The following is a 23,742-nucleotide window of genomic DNA, read 5'->3' as shown; positions in this document are numbered from 1 at the left end:
AGCCTTCGGCTTGTCAGTAACGTAACGAATCGAAATACCAGAGATGTAATTTCAGCCTGCGGTTGCACAGGCAGCAAATTGAATTTTGCTGTAAAGGCCGTTGTTGCCGAAGGCAGGATAAACATGCTAAACGTATAAATTTTCAGCCTGATTGCATTCCAAACTTTTTGGTTTGAGGGCCAGGAGGGGTTTGGGGTCCAGTGGTCTGAAATTATACACAAAAGATAATGCTGCTGCACAATTGGATTTCCAGCTGAGCAGGGAGAATGCAGCACACAAACATTCATTTTCCACTCGACTGGAGTTGAGCGCGTTTCGCATTTCGCATTTCAGCAAAATTTCAATGCGACAGACAACAGATATCCAGACGGTATTGTTACGCTTTTGGCCAGGTCTTGCCTCGGCTTGTACATCCAAGGAGTGACATTTATCTTGCCAAGGGGAACGAGGAGCAATGACCAGGATGAGGACGTGGACGAGGTAACATTGTTGGAGCATTCATTTGCGTAATTAGTGGCCAAGTCGTATCCGCAACCTGGTTGCCTGTTGGCATTTAGCTCCAGCCGCAACACAAGTGCTTTGAAATCACCGCAACTGCTGCTTGATTATTGGCCAAAAGGAAAAGGCCAGCAGACAGCGGACGTCAGCACAATTGATAGCATACTTCTCTGGGCAAAAGCAGGTGCAGAAGGCTGAATGATGGTCATCCTGGTGGGGCCATTGCAGTCCATTTATCCGTCCTCTTTGTCCGCAGTTAAACTTGTCTAACTCGATCCTGCAGTTACTGTACAAAATAAGGTATTTTATAATAATATTAATATTACTAATATAAAGTCTTCTCCAATTTTCTAATTTGGTTATTGAAGTCACCAGCTCATTTATAGTATTTTCGTCAACTTATAATACTTAAATATCTAAAGAAACACATTTGTTACAAAGTGTAAACCTATAACCAGATTTTAGGCAATTGAAAAACACAACTAAGTTTTCCTATCAGTTTCCTAACCGATTTCCTCTGATTGATACCCAGCCGAAGTAAAAAAAACTTATCTCAGCGGCATTACGGAAGTATAATTAAATTAGTTTTAAACTGGAAAGTAACTTAATCAAAGTGGCAAGCAAGCGGAAAACTTCATTTGTAGCTGGATGGCCACGTGGAAGGATGGGGTGTGTGTGCGGAAAAAGGAAAGCTACGTGAGAGTTACAAGGGCACGCACACCAGCACACACCGAAAAAGCGAAAGCGGCAAGAGAGGAAAATCGGAAAAGAGGAAAAACAGCAACAGCAACTAAGCAAAACATGGGCCAAAACCAAAACAAAAACACACGATTTGCCGGCAAAATGCACGTGACACATCCTTTGGCGGAGTAATCGTCGAGTGTGATCCTTCGTCAAGAGCCGAATGCAACTCAACGAAGAGGAGCCGAAGCTGCGCAGAATCCAACGAGCAGTATAAAAGCCGGAGGCACACAGGACTCGGGCCATTCGATTGTCGTCACTCGAAAGGAGAGGTTCTCAGCTTTGAAAACAGGATAAAAACGTTAAAGGACTGAAAATAAAAGTGAAACTTTAAAGCCAAAAACACACACACACACACAAGCACGAACACGTTGCATATAGTTGTTTGGTGTGTGAGTGTACGTGAGCAGTGCTTGTGTGAGTTGGCCAAGTGGATTTCTATTTTTGCTTCATTAAAAGCCAACTCGTGAAGTGCAGTGGTGTTATATTCAGTACTGTAAAAACAGAAAGCCAAAATTCTGGCAATTGCAATCTGATCCTTGGACATGTGGAGCAGGCAGCGTATGCGCCATAAGCCGCTTTGGGCCCTAATATCCTTGACCGTTTTGCTGCTGGTCTTGGACAAAAGCAATGCCAACACGGAGCCCGTAGAGACCAGCACCACATCCGAGCCAGGTGAGTAGTTTTAATTGTCCTGTAAGGTACACGTGTGTATGTGTGTGTGTGCATTTCCTTCCGTTTGACCTTCAATCGGACTGGATGAACCAAAATATCGTAAATAAATTATGACAGGCTCAAACTCTTGGTTACTTCGATGCCCAGGCACTTTATTAAATGGCTTGCCATGCCTTCTTCATGCTTCTAAGGTAGCGATTATCACACACGCACAAGCCGAGAAACAAATAAAAAATAAATCCCAAAGAAAAGCAAAAGCAAGGCAAAAAAAAAACAACAGGAGTAGAAATGAAACTTGAAACAGGGAAATTGCAGGGCGAAAAAGCAAATAACTGGCAGCAAATGAAATATTTCACGGCATCTGCGGCACAAAGGCAATCAAAACGAACCGAGAACCCATGGGCAACCTTAATCCCAATCAGAGTTAACAAACAAGCAAGGGCAGCGCGAAAAGCGTATGCACTGAGAGAAAATCCCTGATCAAAAAATTATATACAAGTTAGTTTTTTTATATGAGAAGGACATATCCTTAACTTTCCATTCTAAGTAATAATTTATGAAAATTGCCTTTATGGTTTTGAAGATGCTTTATTCAGCTTTACTTGTCTTTTCCCAATTGTATTTTTCAATTTTCTTTCAGTGTAAAAAACAGAACAAATGAAAGGTAGCTCGAGCAAAAGGCAATTGCACGAAAGCTCGTAATGAACTATGGCAGGCCGTCTGAGGCTGGTAATAGAAATTAATAGCGTCATGTGTGAGTTTTGCGAAAGGAAAGAATTTAGGGGGGAAAAAGGCTGGACAGGATGTGGGGCAAAAGGATATAGGGGAAGTGTAAAGTGCCCGACAACGACACGCAGATGCGCATAAAGTAATTAATTCACTCTGCCGCCATGGCCATCCCTCCGGTGGCCTTCTCATTTCCCTTTACCAAATCGACAGGACCAGCTGTTGAGCTTTTTGGGGTTTTAGCCTTCACAGAACTAAAAGTGCGGCGCAATTTTTTTGTTTGCTTTTTCTGCCTGATATTGCGACTTCTTTTTTTGATTTTTTTGTTTTTTTTTTTTTTGGTCTATAGCTTCCACGTTTGTTGCGCAGTTTTCGGCAGTCAGGTGAGGGGTGCCAAATACGAGTATATATAGGGGTAACCTTGGACCAAAGCCTGACTGTTTCAGTTTCGAGACATCCAAACACATATAAAAGCGAATGGAATTTAATTTACATGACTCACAAATGGAATCCATTTAATGTTGACTTATGGCGACGAAACCCGGGCACAGAGAGCTTCTCTGATGAAATATGCAATAACCGAAGTAGCAGCTAAAACTGACAGACCAACCGAGCTCCCGTTTCACCCATTTTCCATGTCCTGTCCCATAAATCCTGAGCCCCCAGGATGGATGATGATGTTGCAAGAGGGCACACACAGCCAGCCACACAATAAAAAATATGGCAATTCAATAGTTCGTTTGAGAGAATCCCCTATAGATTCACAGAAACCAATTTAAGTTGGGAAAACTACGATACCAGGTGATATATTTCGTAAGAGAGGTACACCACATTGATATTGATAATAAAAGAAAGTTTGAAAAGGTATTGTTAAGCAATTAAGAGCCATCTAAAGAAAGTTAGAATTGATTTAGAAAGGCTTAAAAACTTCTCCGAGTGCACACAACTCGTGCATTTTGCAAGCCCATGGTCACATGTCTCTTTGCCACATTTTATGTGCTTAGAACAAAGCTGAATCTGCATTATGCATGCAAATGGTATAACCGAGTAACGAACTGTCAAAATCGCAGTTAAAGCAAAAAGGAGTGGGAAAGCAGAAAGAATCCTGAACAGAAGCCGAGTAAAAGAAACCAAATGACAAAAAGTCGCCAGCGCATTATGCATTTGCATTCCTAGACGTGAGTATGTGTGAGCCCAGAGACACAGATTACTTGACTTTTCCTGGGCTCACTCAAAACTAAAGCAAAGGAAAATGACAGAGATCTCCCGCTGTGTGTGGAAAATGGTAGTTGGTAGAAGGTATAGGAATAAAAGGAAACTGGAACTGCCTTTGCCCGACAGTGCATGAATGATTTATAGGGCGGCAGCTGTCGAGATGCCAACGATTATCGGCCATAAGCCAGTCACAGAGACTTTTTTACACTAAAGCATAGAAAGGAGTCTTTGGATAAAAGCGCTGTACATTGCATTTTATGATTAACAGAGTTCCTTGAAAGAGTTGCCTTTAAAGCTAAATCACTTTCTTCTGACGAGCTTCACGTGAATTTTGTTCTGGGTTCGCAGAGTTATTCCAGTTTGAAAGACAATGCTCTTCGGATCAGTAACTGGTAGGACCTGAAACTGTTTCAGGACTGCTACCAGTAGGGTTTTCATCTCCTGCATGGCATACTTTTGACCTAAATGAAGAATAAGATAACAAACAATTATATATTATAAGTTTAAATCACTTACCAATGCAATTTCTTTGGCCAGCACTGAAAGGAATATAGGCGTAGGTGTGTCGGTTTTGGGAATTCTCTGGAAAGAATCTCTCCGGACGGAACTCATCAGGTGAATCCCAGTATTCGGGATTGCGATGAATGTCAAAAACATGTACAACAATTTGAGAACCCTTTGGCAGGATCAGACCATTCGTCAGCTCCGTTTCTCTATTAGTTTCTCTGCCCATGCCGGGAACAGAAGGAAATAGACGCATAGTCTCCTTAACAAAGTTTTCCAGGTACTTTAGTTTATTTAACTGACTGATGTTCAAGTTGTCCAAGTCATCTGAAGACAGAAAAGGTTTAAAAACGTTTGTATTACTTTCCTAACTTACCATCTATGTGCTCCTGGATCTCCTGAAAGCATATTTCCTGCTTATCAGGATACAAGGACATATTCATCAGTCCAAAAGTAAGGCCAATTGAGGTGGTGTCATAACCCTCAAACATAAGAGTGTCCACTTCCTCACAAATCCCAATGTGATCAATGAGACCATCCTTTTCAGCGTGAATTAAGGTGTCTAGCATGGCAAACCGCTTTTTGGTCGTGAAGCTGTAGGAAAAGAAGAATATATAACTTTCTCAAAATCATTCAAGTGATGTTTTTACAGATCATCATCCGTTGTTTGGGGGCCCTGTTTGTCGGCTAGCTCATCCTCCAGCAAAACTCTCCTCTTAGCAATAATCTCACTTGAAAATCCATGGACCACATCGAGGGCAGAAGCATAGTCCTTGGCTGCAAACATGTTGAACAGGGTTTCTCCCCACAAGAGTGGGTTAGTTACGCGACGAATGAAACATTTTTCAATCTCGCTAAAGTTTTCCCGGTAGCGATCGCCCTTCTCGGCCAACTCATCCAGCTTAACACCCATGGCCGTTTCTGCAGATGTTTGATAATAAAATTGAAAGGAAGTTAAAATTTTCGAAATTTTACAAACCCACCACAAATACTGTTCAAAGTGAATCTGGGTATAACATCATTCAACGAGATTGTTGTCTCATCTTGACCCTTGAATTGCTGTAGGAACTTCAGACTCTCCGTTCTGTACAAATAAATTCTTAATATGCATTAAACAAGTTTTCTTAACTCACTTGAAGACCTCCTGAAACTGATTCAAAATATTGAAATGAAAGGTGGGAGTCAGCATCTTCCGACGTGCATGCCATTTCTTGCCTAAAATCCATAAGTTAATAGAAAATAAAAAGCAAACAAAACTCAAAACTCACCTGTGGATGTCAACAAACCAGTTCTCAGAAATGGCTGCAGAAAATTGTAAACAATTGCCTTGTTTATAAGATTCGGATCATTAAGTACATGTTCCGCATTAACCGCGTCGATAACATTGTAAATGGCTGTTCCCATCACATACTCAAAGTAGCTCTTACCCATTTTCTTAGCACAATCACGAGAGTGATCAAAAACACCAGCTGTTAGAAATTAGAATAAAGAGAGACAGAGCCATAGAGCATAGATAAGCTTAGAGAATATAAAGCTTCTTAATAACTTACAGTGATCTACGCCGTACAAGTCAAAGCTGTTGCCAAATATGGTGCTACCCTTGACCAAGGGAGCTACCATTTCCAAAGGCATTCCATCCTTCGTTCGAACTCTTTTGGCAAAGAACGCAAGAATGCAGTAGTCTTTATTAAGCTTATATATCCATGGTATCAGTAAACCCAATGCTCCGATGAGCAACAAGATTATCATTTTTGAACAACCGCACCCACGGATCTATCTCACCAAACTGATCACTGGAAGCACCATCATCCGGTTTTATATACAAAATTAGCGGTATAAAAGCAGAAACAGATTAGATTGTTATTTGCATATATATATGTATTGTTGTATGTGTGAATATTTGTTTGAGTTCACAAACAAATTATAGGGTCTCGGCTTTGTTGTTTAATTAGAAGCACTGGAAAAGTTTTTGTTCTACAATTAAAAAGCGTTTATTTTCGAATTTAATGATTTTTATTGTTTAATTTTTTGTCATTATATACAAAACATGGTAGTATATATCTATTAGATATATAAACTTCTTAAATAGCTAACTTTATTTCCTTCGCACAAGCTTTACTCTGATCTTGTTTTGAGTTCGCAGAGTTATTCCCGTGTGGAAAATGATCTTTTTGGGATCGATAGCTGGCAAAATCTTGAATTGCTTGAGAAGAGCCACCATTAGGGTTTTCATCTCCTGCATGGCATACTTTTGACCTACGAAAAGATTGTTTATTAATGTTATATGACTAAAGTTTAAGATAATTTCACTTACCAATGCAATTTCTTTGACCAGCACTGAATGGAACATAGGCGTAGGTGTGACGGTTTTGTACATTTTCGGGTAGGAATCTCTCCGGACGGAACTCTTCAGGGGAATCCCAGTACTTGGTGTTACGGTGGATGTCAAAAACATGAATGGTTATCTGAGAACCCTTTGGCAAGATGAGACCATTGGCCAGTTCCGTTTCCTGAACTGCTTCACGACCCATAATGGGAACTGAGGGAAACAGTCGCATGGTTTCCTTCATAAAGTACTCCAGGTACTTGAGCTTGTTCAATTGACTTACATCCAAGTTGGATAGGTCATCTAAAAGTATTTAAATGGTTTAAAGATGATTTTGTTCTTAACTTAACTTACCATCAATGTGCTCTTGGATTTCCTTAAAGCACAGTTCTTGTTTGTCAGCATTCAAAGACATATTCATCAAACCAAAGATTAGACCAATTGAGGTGGTATCATAACCCTCGAACATGAGAGTGTCCACTTCCTCACAAATACCAATGTGGTCGATAAGGCCATCTTTCTCGGCATGAATTAAAGTATCCAGCATGGCAAAACGCTTCTTGGTGTTGAATCTATAGTAATGAGAGGTGTAAATACTTCTTAAAGCTAACTCAGGTAATGCTCTTACATTTCATCATCGGCGGACTGGTTGGCGCTTCTGTTGTCTAACTCATCCTTCAGCAAAACTCTCCTCTTAGCTATAATCTCACTGGAAAAACTGTGCACCACATCGAGGGCAGCGGCGTAATCTTTGGCTGCAAACAAGTTAAAGACAGTATCGCCCCACAGAAGTGGGTTACTTAAACGGCGAATGAAACATTCTTCAATCTGACTGAAGTTTTCCCGGTAGCGATCGCCCTTCTCGGCCATCTCATCCAGCTTTACGCCCATGGCGGTCTCTGTAGATATAGGATATTAATAATCATAATAATTTCTGAGTAATTTAAACTCACCACAAATACTGTTCAGAGTAAATCTTGGAATGACATCGTGTAATGTTATGGTTATGTCATCTTGACCCTCGAATTGTTGGAGAAACTTAAAACTTTCCGTTCTGAGAACCATAATTTTAATAGTAATTTTGAAATATAATATTATATCAAGTAAACTTACTTGAAGATCTCCTGGAATTGATTTAAAATATTAAAGTGGAACGTAGGAGTAAGCGTCTTCCTACGGGCATGCCATTTTTTCCCTGCAATTTAAGATATTTAGGAAAACCAAGTTAGGAAACCAATTTAGAACTCACCAGTCGATGTCAATAACCCAGTCCTAAGAAATGGATGCAGGAACTTGTAGACAAGTCCCTTGGTTATCAGATTGGGATGATTCAGTACATTTTCCGCGCTATCGGCATCAATTACATTGTAAATGGCCGTTCCCATTGCATATTCAATGTAGCTGGTACCCATTTGTTTTGCACGTTCACGGGAGTGATCAAAAACACCAGCTAAATATTTTTTAAAAGTAATTAAAATTAGGTAGGTACGAGTATATAATCTACTTTAAAAATAATCCATATATGGATTTTTATAATCTTGCACTTAATAGAGAAATTAACCACTCGGTTATCACTTAGATAATCTTTCAAAATTCGCCCTGATAATAACTTATTAAATATTATTGGTTTTCCATTTTCTTGAAAATAATTGTTTAAAATTGTTATCGAGTTTCTCAGAATATAATCTTTTTTATAAGACCTACTAAGATACTGCTAAGTAATAATAATTAAGCTATAAACTTTTTGTTTTTTTCATATTATGCTGAGGAATGATGACTCGTTAAATAAGAAATTTCTTTTACAGACTGATTGCGATAAGAAAAATACCTAACTTATACCTTCTTGGTTGGACATAACTTTCGTTTTTGTTTATTGATATGTTCTAGCTATCTAACATTTCGCTGCTCAAACATTTCTTTAAAACAGATTGAAAATCGTTCTTCGTGTGATATTTGTTTTTTTTGATTAATCATTCTTACTAAGCAAAAATCAACGAAAATCATTCGTGATGATTACAGTTCAATTTTTATGAATGAGGCTTGTAATGATTACTGCCCCTGATATATGAAATTAGAGTCAAAGTTCAGCATTTACTCACCGTGATCTCTGCCGTACAAGTCGAAGGTATTGGCGAATATGGTTCTACCCTTGGGCGTGGGTGCGATGCTTTCCACAAGCTTGCCATCTTTCGCAGTAACTCTTCTGGAGAAGAAGGCTAGAATGTGGTAATCCTTGTTGATTTTAAAAAGCCAGTGCACCAGAGCACTGATCCCAATCACTAGCCATAAGATTATCATCGTTGCACAACCTTTCCCACGGAATTCTCCCAACAAACTGATCACACCGAACATTCTCAAACATGGGGGTAGCTTTTACTCTCAGCCGGTTTCATAGGCAACAATAACACATATATAAACAACCAAAAATGATTAGATTGCAACTATATATATATATATATTATAGTGATATATTTACGCTCCGCTAGACCCGATTTGTGGTCGTGTGCACCTATCATTAATATGATGTTTGGATTGATAACTCAAGTAGCAGCTTAGAACAACGTTTTGCTTGTCCATACATAAACCGGTTAATAATAGTACATATTTAATTTTTTCATTGACATATTTTCTGCTACATTTATTATAAAGATTGGACTTGTTTTAAATCGAAATACAAAATCTAGCTTATAAAATTTCTTGGCCATTACAAAGTCAGGGTCAATTAGTCATTGATGATTAGCAAAGTACTTAAAACTAATTGGCACTTAGTGAGTATGCATATATGTTAATGGAATAACCTAAAATCAATGAACACTAGACGCAGTTCCGCCTTACAAGCTTGACTTTTATATTATTTTTGAAGCGCAAGGTTATACCCATTTGAAAGACAATGGATTGCGGATCGATATCTGGCAGAATCTTGAAATGCTTGAGAATGACCACTATCAGGGTTTTCATCTGCTGCATGGCATACTTCTGACCTGTGTGGTCAAACGATTGAATGAAAATAGGAAATTTGCTAGACATTTTTACTTACCTATGCAGTTTCTTTGTCCAGCACTGAATGGAATGAAGGCGTATGGATGCCGTTTCTGGCAGTTCTCTGGCAGGAATCTTTCTGGTCGGAACTCTTCGGGAGAGTCCCAATACTTTGGATTGCGATGTATGTCAAAGACATGTATATTAACCTGAGAACGCTTTGGCAGGATTAAACCATTATCCAACTCGGTTTCCTGTATAGTCTGACGACCCATAATGGGAATAGGAGGATACAGTCGCAAAGTTTCCTTAAGGAAGTTGTTTAGGTGACTAAGTTTATTCAGTTGGCTTATGTTCAGGTTGCTCAAGTCGTCTGAAGAGGTTTAGATATTAGGCTATATATATTTTTAGATTTTATCACTTATGGATGTTACCTGCAATATGCTCTTGAATCTCCTGATAACAGCGTTCCTGATGTTCAGCATAAAGGGACATATTCCTCAGACCAAAGACCAGACCAACGCAGGTAACATCGTAACCTTCGGCCATCAGAGTGTCCACCTCCTCGCAAATGCCAATATGGTCGATGAGTCCATCTTTCTCAGCACAAATCAAAGTGTCCAGCATGGCAAAAGGCTTATTCCGAGCTCCGCATCTGTTTTACAAAAGAAACAAGTTAATCAATGAGCTTAAGTTATTTCGACATAGACTCACATATCATCGTCAGCCGTCTGAGTGGCTCGCCTATAATCAAGCTCTTCTTCCAAGAGAACTCTGCGTTTGGCGATAATCTCACTGGAAAACGCGTGAACTACCTTAATAGCTAAGGCGTTTTCCCGGGCAGCAAACAGATTGTAAACGAAATCATCCCAATAGAGAGGATTACTTAAACGCCTAGTAAAACCTTCGTCGATTCGGTGGAAGCTCTCTCTGTAACGATCGCCCTCCTCAGCCATTTCATCTAGCCTAACACCCATGGCAGTTTCTATTTGGGAAATCTCTAATTGTTAGCTAATCATCTTAAATAATAAATATTATAAGTACCACAAATGCTGTTCAGAGTAAATCTGGATATCCGGTCTTTCAGAGAGACTGCACACTCATTTTGACCATCGAACTGATGAATGAATTTTAAGCTCTCCGCTCTAAAAAGAGTAAAATATATAATGGAGAGTGGTATACAGGTTTTTATATATAGATTAGGAAAAAACTAACATAAAGATCTCTTGGAACTGATTCAATATATCCACATGGAAGGTCCTAGTAAGCATACCTCGTCTTTTATGCCATTTCTTTTCTGAAATACAAAATAGTAGACAAAACTGAATGGCATAATTTCAAATCTCACCTGTTGCCGTTAGAACGCCAGTCCTCAAAAATGGATGAAGAAAATTATATATAGCACTCTTGGTTATCAGATTTGGATGGTTCAGTATATTGGCTGCATTATGGGCATCAACAACGTTGTAACTTGAAAAGCCCATGGCATATTGAAGATAACTATTGCCAGTTTTCTTCGCCAACTGTCTTAAGTAATTAAACACTTCGCCTAATGAATCCATTAAAACAGGGAAAGAGGCGGTATATGAAGATAAGAAACCTGAAGTCACGGTTTACCAATTACTCACCAGCGTCTTTTCCATAAAGATCTAAGCAGTTCCCAAAAATTGTTAAACCATCGATAATGGTTACTCTGCTCTTCAGGGGCTTGCCATCCTTGGTCCTAACTCTCCTGGCAAAACCGGCCAAGATGCAGTAATCTTTGTTTACCTTATAGATCCAATGGAGAAGCACGCTTAAGGCGACGGAGAGCCATAAAAGACAAATCATCGCTGGCGAACTGGATCGGCGGGCTTCACTCTCAGAACTGTTTGGATTTTCGGTTTTTTAGCTCTCGCGCGAGCTTTTTATTATCAACAACACAAAACAACACCCGACCAGAACAGATTAGATTCGGATCTATAAACATATATTTATTTATGTTTGTATGTTCGTTCGCTCAGCTGATTGCCTTATCAGGTCACGGTAACCCAATGAGTTTTTAATGTGAGCGACTAGTTTTAATCGATAGGTTAGTTTAGTTACTAAGTTATCGCTTAAGTTAATGTTTATTTAATGACTTAACTTCAATTTTATTATAACTCTAGTTAAGCTTTAATGCTTGAGATTCCAATGGCTATCGGTTTATATGGTTTTTGGGAACCAATCAATCATTTCTCCGAAGTGTATTTTTATCTTCTTATTTTAATGAGTTGCAATTAAGCATGAGTAAACTACTTAAACCGAATTAACACAGTGCTTCTATTTATAGTAGTTTCCTTATATTTATAACCATTATTCACACTTCCGTCTTACTAGCTTGACTTGTATTTGGTTTTTGAAGCTTAAAGTTGCTGCCGATTGGAAGACAATGGACTTGGCCTCAGTAAGTGGCAAGATCTTGAAATGCTTGAGAACGACAGCTATTAGGGTTTTCATCTGCTGCATGGCATACTTCTGACCTATTTGGGTGATAAATAACATGAAAATGCGAAATTTCCAAGACATTTTCCCTTACCTATGCAGTTTCTTTGCCCAGCACTGAATGGAATGAAGGCGTATGGATGCCGTTTCTGGCAGTTCTCAGGCAGAAATCTTTCTGGACGAAATTCTTTAGGAGAGTCCCAGTACTTTTCATTTCGGTGAATGTCTATGACATGTATATTAACCTGAGTACCCTTAGGCAATATCAAACCATTGGCTAGCTCAGTTTCCTGTATTGTCTGACGACCAATCATGGGAAGGGAGGGATAAAGGCGCATGGTCTCCTTTAAAAAGTAGTCCAAGTGCCGCAGTTTATTTAATTGACAGATATTCAGGTTGCTGAGGTCGTCTGAAATGGAAGAGTAATTAGAAAAGATTAAAGAATATTCTGATGATCCTTACCACTTATGTGGGCCTCAATCTCTTGATAGCAGTGTTCCTGTTCTTCAGCATAAAGTGACATATTCAAAAGGCCAAAGACGAGACCAACATAAGTTGTATGATAACCTTCAGCCATCAGAGTGTCCACCTCCTCACAAATGCCAATATTGTCGATGAGTCCATCTTTCTCCGCGCATATCAAAGTGTCCAGCATGGCAAAAGGTTTGTTCCTGGCAACGCATCTGTTTTAGACAAGAAAGGAGTTAATCTGTAGCGGTAGATAACTTTAGATCAAACTCACATATCATCATCTGCCGTTTGTGTAGCACGCCTATAGTCCAGCTCTTCTTCTAAAAGAACTCTTCGTTTGGCGATTATTTCGGTGGAAAAATCGTGAATCGCTTTCTGAATTGGGGCATTTTCGTGGGCTATAAATAGGTTGTATACGCAATCGTACCAATAAAAGGGATTGCTTAATCGCCTAATAAATCCTTCATTCATTTTTTGGAAGTTTTCCCTGTAGCAATCGCCCTTCTCAGCCATTTCGTCTAGCTTAACCCCCATGGCAGTTTCTATTAAAAAATAGAGATATTACTCAAAAAATCAGTTATTATTATATTTTTTGAATTACCACATATACTGTTCAAGGTGAATCTGGCTATGTCGTCTCTCAGAGACACAATGCACTCATTTTGGTCTTTGAATTGGTGAATGAACTTTAAACTCTCCGCACTTGTAATGGTAAAAGAGTTAAAATTAATAATCAACAATCGCATTATCAGCACTTACATAAATATCTGTTGGAACTGGTTTAATATATCGATGTGGAAAGTCCTAGCAAGCATATTCCGCCGAGTGTGCCATTTGTTTTCTGTAATATATGAAGTTAAACCATGCTTTCCTATAAAGGTAAAAGTCCAACCTGTCGATGTCAACACTCCAGTCCTTATTAATGGTTGTAGAAACTTGTAAGTAAAACTCTTGGTAATCAGTTTCGGATCGCTAAGTACATTCCCTGCATTATGGGCATCGGTAACGTGAAAATTGGGTAATCCAAAGCTATAAGCAACATAGCTATTACTGAAACTCTTAGCTAACTTCCGAGAGTAGCTAAAAACTTCAACTAAAAATCAAAACAGAGAATGACATGATAAGCTACTTGATGAGAAAGTTCACTATTTTCTCACCTGGGTTTTTTCCATACATATCAAAGCAGTTAGCGAATAAAGTGGCGCCCTTGGGTATGGGTACTACACTCTCCACGGGACTTCCATCCTTAGTTCGAACTCTCCGGGCGAAGAAAGCCAGGATGCAGTAATCTTTGTTTACCTTATAGAGCCAGTGAACGAGCACGCTGATGGCAAACGAAACGAATAAAAGCCAAATCATCGTGGTCGACCTGGATCGTTGGGCCTCACTCTGAGCACTGTTTTGATTTTCGGTTTTTATCTCTCGTGCCCAAGAGCTTTTAATGTACTATCGACCGGTTTCGCTTTAGGCCATAAACAATGCCCAGCGCAATTCATACATGCTCACTCGCTCAGCTGGTTGGAAGTTCACATCGACTTCACTACGCGCGCTTTTATCGATATATCAAATTAATTGTAATCGCTTAAATTGAAAGGGTATCACAAAGGTATTCTTCTGTCTTTCGTTTGGCTATTTGTCCGTCTATTTAGTTAGATAAGATCAACTAAGTAATTGTAGTAATAAAAGTGCATTTGGGTTATTGGCGGGTAAATTATTTCTGGTAATCAGTATATGTCGCTTGTTACTAAGAGGTAGACCCTTTCAAAACTTGAAGTTAGTTTAGTGTTAGTTTCAAAAAGTGTTCTTTTGATAATCTCTCTCTCTCTCTTTCATTTAGCTAACAAATAAATGTATCTTTTACTCAATTTCAATTAACTAAGTGCCAATGCCCGATGGTCATGGCATATTCTTCCTTTGCTATTCCGTTGCATTTGCATCAACAGCTAATTGGCGATTGCATTTCATCAATTACAAAGAATTCAGTGATTCCATTTCCCTGTCCTACATAGTATATATCAAACGACCTACTTTCTGACAAAGTACATGACACTTTACGGAAGAAAACGGAAAAAGCGAAAAGCGGGAGAGCTGTAGAGCTGGGGAAAACTTTAATACTGCCTTTGGCGATTACGGAAAGCTGACTAGAGATGGAAATGGTGGAAAATGTTGCCACGACTTTTGCCCTCCACTGCTGCAACTGAGGCCCCTGAAATCCTGGTTCTGATTCTGATTCCAAGAGTCTGACTCTGTTTCTGCTCGAGTTGCTCCTTGCCTTCAACCTCTCATGTAAAATTGAAACTTGAACTGTGCGTTTGAGCCACGACCTTCCTGCTTGCTTGCCACGCAATTCCCACCCCCTGATTACTTGCCTGCATGCCAAATGCATATTGGAAATTTGCAATTTCGATGGCACTCAAAGTCTGGCGACGTCAAGTGGAAAGTTCTTACCAGCCAGCCAGGCCAAGTTATTAAATTAGATCACATATGAAATATTTATGGCAAGAGTTCCTGCCAGTCTGGAAATTGCATTACCTCTACTCAAGCCAAAATCTTGAGGGAATAAGTTTTGGTAACCCATCACTGAGCCAAAGAATCGATAACCAAAGTTTGCTATTAGTTTTCATGATTTAATTCAGATATATAGTTGGATATATATTTTGAAATTTTATTAATTGTATTTGTTGGCTAACAACTTTATTTTTCTGGTAATTAAATAGTTTACTAATTAAGCTAAACATGCGATAGTACTATTAATAACGGCGGTGGCCGTCGACTCTATATTATATATATACGGAAAAATGATTTTATATAATCTTTTTCATAACAATATTTAAATCGGAGATAGTTAATTAGTTTAATAAACTGAAATTATTAACTGAATCTCCTTAAATGATAACTGATTTTTTTCCAAGTGTTCTTATTTCCCATTTTCCATTATCCATCCACAGATGCCTCACCGGGCTGTCGGGCACCGGATGTGCGCTTCACGATTGTCAAGCCGGAAGCAACGACGGAGCAGCCGCTGGCCAAATTCGAGACCACGCAGGTCTACCTGCCCGAGGACTTCACCACAGCGGACGTGGAGTTCGTGGACTCGGTGCCGCGTCATCCAAACGAGAATCATGCGGCCGTAATTAATCCGTATTCCCTCGACCTGGGCGATGACCATTTGCATGTTGGCGATGCGGCTGCCAGTTTGGTTGGTGACGATGATCTCGGTGATGAGGATGATGATCATCATGGTGATCCGGAGGATAAGCGTTTGAATGCTAATCGAAAACAGGGAAAACGTCGACGTGCTGGTTCCGGACGTCGCCGGCGAATTGAAAATGAAAATGGACAGACGGGCAGGGGACGTGGCAGTCGATATAAGCGCCATGCCATCCTCCATGATACAGAAGCCTCACCGGAGACAGATCGATGGGCTGGGAGTAAACTGGCCGCCGAGGGAGATGTTTATTATGTTCATATAGCTGACATCCTAAAGAGTCGTGAACCTAATCGAGAATTGAAATCGAAACTACACAAGCTTAAGATGAAGGCCAGACTTAACAAATGCCTGGCTGAGGGAGACAAGGAAAAGTGCACCAAGCTCCTTAAGAAGAAGCCCAAGAAGAAGGTACCGAAGGAGGAGGAATCCCTAAAGAATGAGAAAAAGCTCCTTAAACAGGAACAGAACAAGAAGAAGGTCCTTGAAGAAGGGCCAAAGGAAGAGCAGGAACTAAACCATCCAGAATCCATTGGTCATCACCGCCGACGCGGGGACAGTCACGCTGCAGAGCTCGACCAGCGTGACCGGAGCCCGCGTTGGCGTCAACGGCGCAGCACCGAATCCAAGGGCGATCTCGGCCAGCTGCCACCGGAGTCCGGAATCGGGCCGGATCCGGAACCCCAGCCAGAAGAGGAGGATCTCCAACAATATGGAAATCAGTCGAGCAGTGCACGAGTGGCCCTGTTGTGGCAACGTGTTAAGCGCAAGTCCGGCAAGACCACGGGTGCACTGAGCCGTCCGAAGGGTGGTGGCGACTCCAGCTCCAAGACCACCAGTCGCAAGGACAAGGGTAAGTGTGCGCCCGCACGGCGGCCAGACACTGGCAATGCCACAGTGCCCAATGCCTTTGATGAATTTGCCGTCGCTGTCGCTGTCTCGTTGTCTGTCTGTCCGTCCGTGTCGCGCTGCCCGATCGCACACAAATCCCACTGTGAAAGGGCGGTATGTCCGTCTCTGAAAGTGCCCTTGCAAAGGTTATCCATAGGTCGCGAAGTGACAGTAATTCTAAGAAGTCCGTTTTGGCTCCGAGGCGTTTTGATTTAATCTTAAAAATATTCAACTTATAAAAGTTGAACAAATTTTCTCACAAATTTGATTAAAATAATGTTAGAAATATTCTGAGATTATCCTGTTGGTAAAGTTGAGTAATATCACTCCTAGTCTAAAATCAAGTATACGCCTAGTGACTTCCCTCGATGGTCCCTTAAAATAAGTATACGACCAGTGAGCCAGTAAAAAGTGAACCCCCATGCCAACTTAAACTCCCCAAAAAGACCGGCTGGCTGGCTAGTTATTTCAGCGCTTCATCATGCTTTCAAGCTTTATAATGTAACAACATTTTGACAATGTCTAACGGCGAATATTGAAACCGCTTTTGCAAGGGCATTTCAACCAACAGAAGCACACATGAGTACACACACGAACACCCAAAATACACCCGAAACACCCAATACACCCGAACATTAACGGAAGTTGAGAGCAGAGGACACACACCGAACATACTCGTAAAAGCTAATCGCAGTCACAGCCAAAGCCACAGCCATCGTATCGCATACCATCGCATCCCAGCCAGCTCATAGCTCATCCCCCAGCAAATTCACACCTGCACCCGGTGCCACCTGTACAACCTGTCCCACCACCACCTTGTAATAGCCTTTTCACCCTCTCTGACGGCTTTTCATTACCCCATTTTCGCCATCGGTGCTGCGTGGTCATGGTTTATTTGCTAGTCCATATCTTTGTCGTGGTTAGAGTTCAGAGTTGAGAGTTGTCCGTTGCCGGTTGGCCCTTTGTTCTGGCCGGAATGATTTTCCGTTTTGGCTCCTTTTGTTTGCCTTGGGTTGCGAGACCGGTGCTTCTACACAGCCTTTTGTCCGTATCCGTCTCCATCTCCGTCTCCGACTCCTTTACTGCTTCTTTTTTTTAGTTCCCTCCATACTTTTTTTTTCCCTATTTTCTATTAGCCAGCATAATATTATCTTTGGTGTTATCTCTGCCTTTTCACATCTCCCTTATTTTTTGTGCTGCCTTTTGAGGGGGTTTTTCTGGGAAATGAAGTTGTATCCTGTTAAGTGGCCACTTCGCCAGCCTTCTGGTTTTCTTTTAATGCATATCTAAGCACTTGGAGCAGCCCATTGAAGTTTTCAGCTGGCAGCACTTTTCGCACGTCTCGTGGTTTCTCGATGGCTACTCCATGGCTTCAACGTGGCTTAATGTGTGTGCCCAAGAGGCGAACTCAAGGATTTTCTTTGGCACTTTCGAGAGTTGAGTCTTTTGGGGTCAACCTGTGCATGGGCATTAAGAAGATCGCTCATCGTCCAGCGGCACTTCATTAACATCTTCATCTACATCTTCATCTTCATTTTCATTTCATTCGCATGCCGTTCGACGGCTCATTAGATGCTTGCTCTATTTGCTCTATCCCCCCTCTGAACGTCTATCTACCCAATCCCCTGTTTCTTGGCATGGTACATTGCCCATCTCACGACGCCCACACCTTCTGCTCTTCTCGTCCCGCTTCGAAAATCTAGGTATCTACGACGAGGAGGCTGGCTACACGCCCGTCCATCCGGATGATCAGGAATTCGACGAGGATGAGGAAGAGGACGAAGAGGTCGACATCCTGCAGCAGTTCACTGAGGTGTCCGAGATTCGGTTTCCGGGCGAGATCGGACCCATGGGTGATCGGCGGCTATGCAAGATCCGATGTGTCAAGGGCAAGTGGGTGGGTCCGTTGTGCGCCACCAACGAGGAGGGTAAGTGAGCTATCACCACCTGCCACCTCTACTTACCACCACCTCACACGCCCACAACAACAGTGCACCATTAAATATTATAGTATTGCAGTATACAAACACAGACACATACACACACACACATATACAAAGATACTTAGTTGCAGTTGCAGATACATAGCTCCAATTACAGTTACACTTAAGCCACACAAACAGTTGCGAATTCATTTATTTACGTGCGCAAATAAAGACAACACAATCAGTACACAAGCGAATGCAGCTCACAATCAGATTGTTGTTTCATTTTAACCCAATTAATATTCTCGCCAACTAAAAGTACACAGCGACAAGTGTATGATGTATCTTAATTCCATTCATTTTAAAGTTTTAATTAAAAGAGTCGGTTTATCAATTGGATTGCCTTTCATTGAAGTAATAAATAATATACTATCTTGTGTTTGCAATTGAAAAGAAAGAATTAATAATCAGTTTATATACTTTTCTACCCATTTTTATGATTTAAGTGGAATTCTTTTTGGTGTATCACTTATTATTTTACAACCGCTGGTGGGTTTTTTGGATTATAACAACAGATAATAAGATTGTAATTTTATAAATATTATTCGAAATCACAATTGTACTTAAACATGCACTTTTTTCGGCCTAATAATTTCACATTACACATTTATTTTTAAACCTATTGTTTTAATATGTATTACCTAATCAGAACGATAATAATCTCAAGTTGTTTTCCGTTAAGAAAAACTTTACGAATACAAAATGCAAGATAAAAGATGATCTAGATTATAAATTCAAATCTTAATAACCACACTCCATCATATTTGGTTTTAAGAGACGTAAAAGTAACCTTTGGTATGATATTTCTTCTTCTTGCACCGATTCTATATATATATCGCATCCCACAGACAGTAATGGGAATGTCAAGTTTCAGCCGCTATACAAAAGTTGCCATGTGAACCGGATACCGTCGCACTTGCTGCTCAGCTACCGCAACATTTCAGTGGTAAGTGGTTAGAGGTCGACGTACCCGTCGTCGGGTCAGCTGGCTGCCGCACCACCACCACCACCACCACCAGATCCACCACAGCACAACAACACTAACATATACATGCAAAGCACACGCACACCGGTACACCCAGAACTACTCGTACATGCATATAAGTCTTATAGATTTCCGGAGATTTCCTGCGACCATGTCAATGTCACGATTGCTTTTGCGAGGGGATCTCAGCTTCGATCTACTCTAGCTCTCTCTCTCTCTCTCTGCCTGCCTGCGCCTCTGCCTGTCTCTGTCTACTCGCACCTGTCTCTATCGCTCTATCCTCATCTCAGCCTGATAAAATATAAAAATCTCCAATCACCAAAAATCAATCTCGCAAATATCTCAAATTAAAAAAAAAATCCAGCGATCAAGCCATCTGCATGCCGAAGCTCGAGCAAAATCGGGCCAAAAAAAAAAAAAAAAAAAAAAAAAAAAAAAACGAAAACGAAAACGATTCTCTACAGTATGTGTGTTTTTTTGGTACTCTCTGATTCTCTCTCTTGCAGACACCGATCCCACCAAATCGCGGCTGGCGTAAAACGCGCTTATCCAAATCGACACTTCTCTCAAATACAGAAATTGTGAGTCGTCGTTGTAGCTGTTGTGTAGAATTGCACCCACAAGATATCCACAACCAAAAAGCACCAAAAACCAAAAACACAAACATAGTAAAACACACAGAATACCATCCCAACCAAACACCCAACAACAGGGAGTGAATGCCAGATAAAAGATACAAATTACAACTTGAAAGATACAAATCACAAGATACAAGATACACTCTGATACTCGCACACGGAGATTGCCGAACGCGATGAACTGCACCCAAGAGCAACCAGCGCCAATTTCCCAAAACGCGGGAGCATCTGATTTTTTGATAACTTTCTCCACTTTCTCTCTCTCTCTTTTTCTTCTCTATTTGCTTTATTTTTCTCTCCCAATAAAAAAAAATAAACAAAAAACTATCTGCACCCTTTCGCTTTTACCTCACTGCTTGCTTGCGATTTGCCCCTTGCCTCAGAATGTGGGATGGGATCTGCCGCATGGACATTCTCTGCAGGCTCGCTGCCAGGAACTGGGCATCTACAAGCTCCTCGGGGAGTCGAGGGTCCTCTGCTCCAATGGCTTGTGGGCACCGCGCATGCCCAGCTGTGTGCCCACCACCGTCTTGACCAACTACTCGGAAGATAGTGCTCCCTCGATCCGTATCAAGATCTTTAATGGCTCCCACTCTTTCGAACCCTCGGGAGTTATGGCCGTTCCACCCCACAGCACCGTGCTCATGGACTGCATGTATCCGAGGGTTAGGGGTACACCGGAATGGAGCTGGACCAGCTGGTATATGCAGTATTCTACAGGTGAGTGGGTCATCTCTTGATCTTTTATAGCACAGCTATTAGATACAAGTCTGTGATTCCCAGGATGGTCCCCGGCTCAGGAGGAGAAGGCCGTTCGCTATCGGCTGAGCATCAAGAACATCGAGAACAATGACTCTGGAACCTTTACTTGCACGTCGCCTCGCGGTCTAACCAACAGTATTGCCGTCGTGGTGGCCACTTCGACGTGTCCGCAGCTGACAGAGCCGCTGGCGCCGCTCAAGCTGCGCCTCGAGGGCAACAAGCTGGGCCAGCGGGCGCACTACGAGTGCCCCGAGGGCTTCCGGCTGGACGGCGCCTGGAACGCCACCTGTTTGGCCTCCGGCAATTGGTCATCGCCGACGCCAACCTGCCATGCCATCCAGTGTCCGCGCCTGGAGCTGGACGACCCCCATCTCAGCCTGATCGAGCTGAACACCTCGGCATGGGGGCGGGCGGTGTTCAAATGCCAGTGGGGCTTCAAGCTGACCGGACCGGCGCAGCTGGACTGTGAGCCGTCGGGCGTCTGGAGTGGCCCCGTTCCGCGTTGCAAAGGTGAGCTATTGGGGATTGTCATGAGAATTACGGTGACCTTTAAGTTAACTACCCTTTGAGTTTTTGGATATCCACAGATTTAGATTTTTTCCAAATTAATAATCTTTTACTAACTTTTGAACTCCCCTCTATTACTGGTGCACCCCATCCATCGATCGATACCCCTTCACAGTCATTCAGTGCGTGATGCCAGTGGCGCCGCTAAATGGACGCATCGGGGGCACCAGTCTGAGCCAGAGGCGCCTCACCGTGGGCGCTCTGGTAACGTTCAGCTGCAACGATGGGCACAGCCTGGTGGGCGAGTCGAGCATCATCTGCACGGAGAACGGACAGTGGTCGCACTCGCCGCCATTTTGTAAGTAGACTCGCTACTCACTCACACACTCACTGACATAGACACGTATATGTATATGCGTGCGCTGCGAGAGATTGCCGGCGCACCGCTCCACCGCTCCACCGATCCTCCTCCTCCTCGTGGGCCCGCTCACAGACCAACCCAATTAATGACTCTTGTGTTGTATTTCCGCTGAACAAACGACCGATTTCGATACCGATCACGAATCATCATTAACATACCTGATACCTGAAACCTGATTACAACCTGATACACGCATGACATGCCCACTGACCATCCACGATCTCAGGCAAATCGCAGTGCCCCTATCCCGGCGATCCGCCGAACGGCCTGATAGCTCCGCTCAAGTTTAACTACGATGCCGGAGATTACCTGAGTGTCCAGTGCCGTCCCGGATTTGTCCAGAGTTACGAGGGTCCGCCCGAACGGCCGAAATGTGAACCGGATGGCCGGTGGTCCGGTCCGATGCCCAAGTGCAAAAGCTACGAAGAGGTGTAACCTCCAGAATCACGAAAATGAGAGCCCCCTCCAAAAAAGAAACCCGAAGCCAAGGATTCGCCGCCAAGTCAGCATTACGGATCCTCCATCTGAGCGGATGCTGTAATTCCGAATACAGATCGAAACCGAGTGATATTTAGATTAACTTAGTGAGAGGTATCAAAATTAATAGATATTTTATCAGATAGGTTCAATTCAAATCAATATCTTTTAGTGGCCCACGAATTTTCCAAAAGAACTCTCTACTTTCGAACGCTTTTCAAACCTATGTACTCTAAATAGATCAAGTTGATCAGGCACACTCTACAGATATACGTTCTTCAGATTGAATAAACTTTGCGCTTGCATTTTCATTACGAAGAATCCTTGTACTTACACTAACTATTTAATGAGATATATATAATCAACAGCTGCGTACAGGTATTTATGTATTACGTATTCTGGTTGCAACTCAAAGTTACATAAATGTAAATGTTTAAACGAAAAACAAACACAAAACTTACCCACAGTGCGAGTATATATAATATATATATATGTATACAGATTAACAATTCTATTCCACCATAAAAACAAAATGTATTACACTGATAGAAAAAGGGAGGGATTGCAGCCGAAGTTGTTGGATGAGTGTTGATTAGTTAGGAGCTAAGAAATGCCAAGCAAAGTAAAGCCTCCGCCATAGGGAGCCCTTGAAAGTCATATCCTTAAATGATTCCATGAGCATAGGTATTGCATAGTGTATTGTAAGCAGCTGCAATCTTTGTGTAAAGAAAAGAACGTTTTAAAATAAAATACGAATATTGTGTAAAATGCAATCCTCAGTCTTTAACTGTCTTGCCTCTTGGCTCTTGGCTCTGGGACTTCACTGAAGAAGTAATATATCCGTAAGCTCAGCGCGAAAGTGTGCCAAGGAAATCCATATGCACGTGTTTCTCTTTCGCCTAAGCCAGCTGCTAATGCGAGCACAGGAGCAACATACCCGGCAGCAACATATACTCGCACAGCAGCAACATCTACAGCGGCAACATCCACAGTAGCTATATCTACAGCAGTTACAAAAGCAAACAGTTACTTCATAAATGTGTGCTGCACTGGAAATAATTGGATGGCAAAGAAAGTAAAGTATTACAGAAAGATTTACCTTCAAGCTTAGCCATGTAAGCTGAAAACTGGTCAAAAATAAGCAATTTTTTCATTAACTTTAACGATTTATTAAGGATTAAACATATTTTTCTTATTATTTTTTACATTTTGTTCAAACTTAAAAGAGGGATTCATATTTAAAATTCAACAAGCAAACAAAATTTTCCCG

General features: G+C 41.5%; 5 protein-coding genes across 7 annotated transcripts; 1 reads left to right on the top strand and 4 right to left on the bottom strand.

Moving 5' to 3' along the window:
* Nucleotides 1–1,476: 1,476 nt before the first annotated feature.
* LOC108104504 (locomotion-related protein Hikaru genki) lies at nt 1,477–23,245 on the top strand. Of its 3 annotated transcripts, XR_001772302.2 has the most exons (10): nt 1,477–1,914; nt 15,547–16,659; nt 18,401–18,625; nt 19,531–19,628; nt 20,174–20,248; nt 20,689–21,025; nt 21,089–21,577; nt 21,750–21,932; nt 22,222–22,586; nt 22,645–23,245. XR_001772302.2 is itself a non-coding variant. In XM_017210621.2 (9 exons), the coding sequence occupies exons 1-9, from the start codon at nt 1,785–1,787 to the stop codon at nt 22,428–22,430; spliced, it is 2,859 nt and encodes a 952-aa protein (XP_017066110.1). In that variant the 5' UTR covers nt 1,477–1,784; the 3' UTR covers nt 22,431–23,245. The 3 variants fall into 3 exon arrangements, 2 of the variants coding, with proteins under 2 accessions (XP_017066110.1, XP_017066111.1); XM_017210621.2 differs by having other exon boundaries at nt 22,222–23,245; XM_017210622.2 differs by lacking the exon at nt 20,174–20,248 and having other exon boundaries at nt 22,222–23,245.
* Nucleotides 4,083–6,129, bottom strand: LOC108104509 (probable cytochrome P450 4p3). Its single transcript, XM_017210626.2, has 8 exons — nt 5,910–6,129; nt 5,628–5,828; nt 5,493–5,574; nt 5,343–5,443; nt 5,010–5,280; nt 4,736–4,953; nt 4,372–4,686; nt 4,083–4,316 (listed from the first exon to the last, which is right to left on the bottom strand). Exons 1-8 carry the CDS (start codon nt 6,106–6,108, stop codon nt 4,156–4,158), a joined length of 1,548 nt encoding a protein of 515 aa, XP_017066115.1. The 5' UTR covers nt 6,109–6,129; the 3' UTR covers nt 4,083–4,155.
* On the bottom strand, nt 6,356–8,998 carry LOC108104508 (cytochrome P450 4p1). The gene is made up of 8 exons (XM_017210625.2): nt 8,785–8,998; nt 7,935–8,135; nt 7,799–7,880; nt 7,639–7,739; nt 7,314–7,584; nt 7,040–7,257; nt 6,674–6,988; nt 6,356–6,615 (listed from the first exon to the last, which is right to left on the bottom strand). The coding sequence occupies exons 1-8, from the start codon at nt 8,981–8,983 to the stop codon at nt 6,455–6,457; spliced, it is 1,548 nt and encodes a 515-aa protein (XP_017066114.1). The 5' UTR covers nt 8,984–8,998; the 3' UTR covers nt 6,356–6,454.
* Nucleotides 9,301–11,801, bottom strand: LOC108104505 (probable cytochrome P450 4p2). The gene is made up of 8 exons (XM_017210623.1): nt 11,293–11,801; nt 11,013–11,213; nt 10,880–10,961; nt 10,709–10,809; nt 10,379–10,649; nt 10,099–10,319; nt 9,723–10,037; nt 9,301–9,666 (listed from the first exon to the last, which is right to left on the bottom strand). Exons 1-8 carry the CDS (start codon nt 11,492–11,494, stop codon nt 9,500–9,502), a joined length of 1,560 nt encoding a protein of 519 aa, XP_017066112.1. The 5' UTR covers nt 11,495–11,801; the 3' UTR covers nt 9,301–9,499.
* Nucleotides 11,891–14,101, bottom strand: LOC108104506 (probable cytochrome P450 4p2). Its single transcript, XM_017210624.2, has 8 exons — nt 13,756–14,101; nt 13,491–13,691; nt 13,358–13,439; nt 13,200–13,300; nt 12,870–13,140; nt 12,590–12,810; nt 12,222–12,536; nt 11,891–12,165 (listed from the first exon to the last, which is right to left on the bottom strand). The coding sequence occupies exons 1-8, from the start codon at nt 13,955–13,957 to the stop codon at nt 11,999–12,001; spliced, it is 1,560 nt and encodes a 519-aa protein (XP_017066113.1). The 5' UTR covers nt 13,958–14,101; the 3' UTR covers nt 11,891–11,998.
* Nucleotides 23,246–23,742: the final 497 nt, after the last annotated feature.

The sequence above is a fragment of the Drosophila eugracilis genome, unplaced genomic scaffold (genome assembly GCF_018153835.1).
Source record: "Drosophila eugracilis isolate 14026-0451.02 unplaced genomic scaffold, ASM1815383v1 contig_1765, whole genome shotgun sequence".
Classification (NCBI taxonomy): Eukaryota; Metazoa; Arthropoda; class Insecta; order Diptera; family Drosophilidae; genus Drosophila; species Drosophila eugracilis.
Note: the sequence above shows the minus strand (reverse complement) of the source record. Positions and strands in the feature narration are given on the sequence as shown.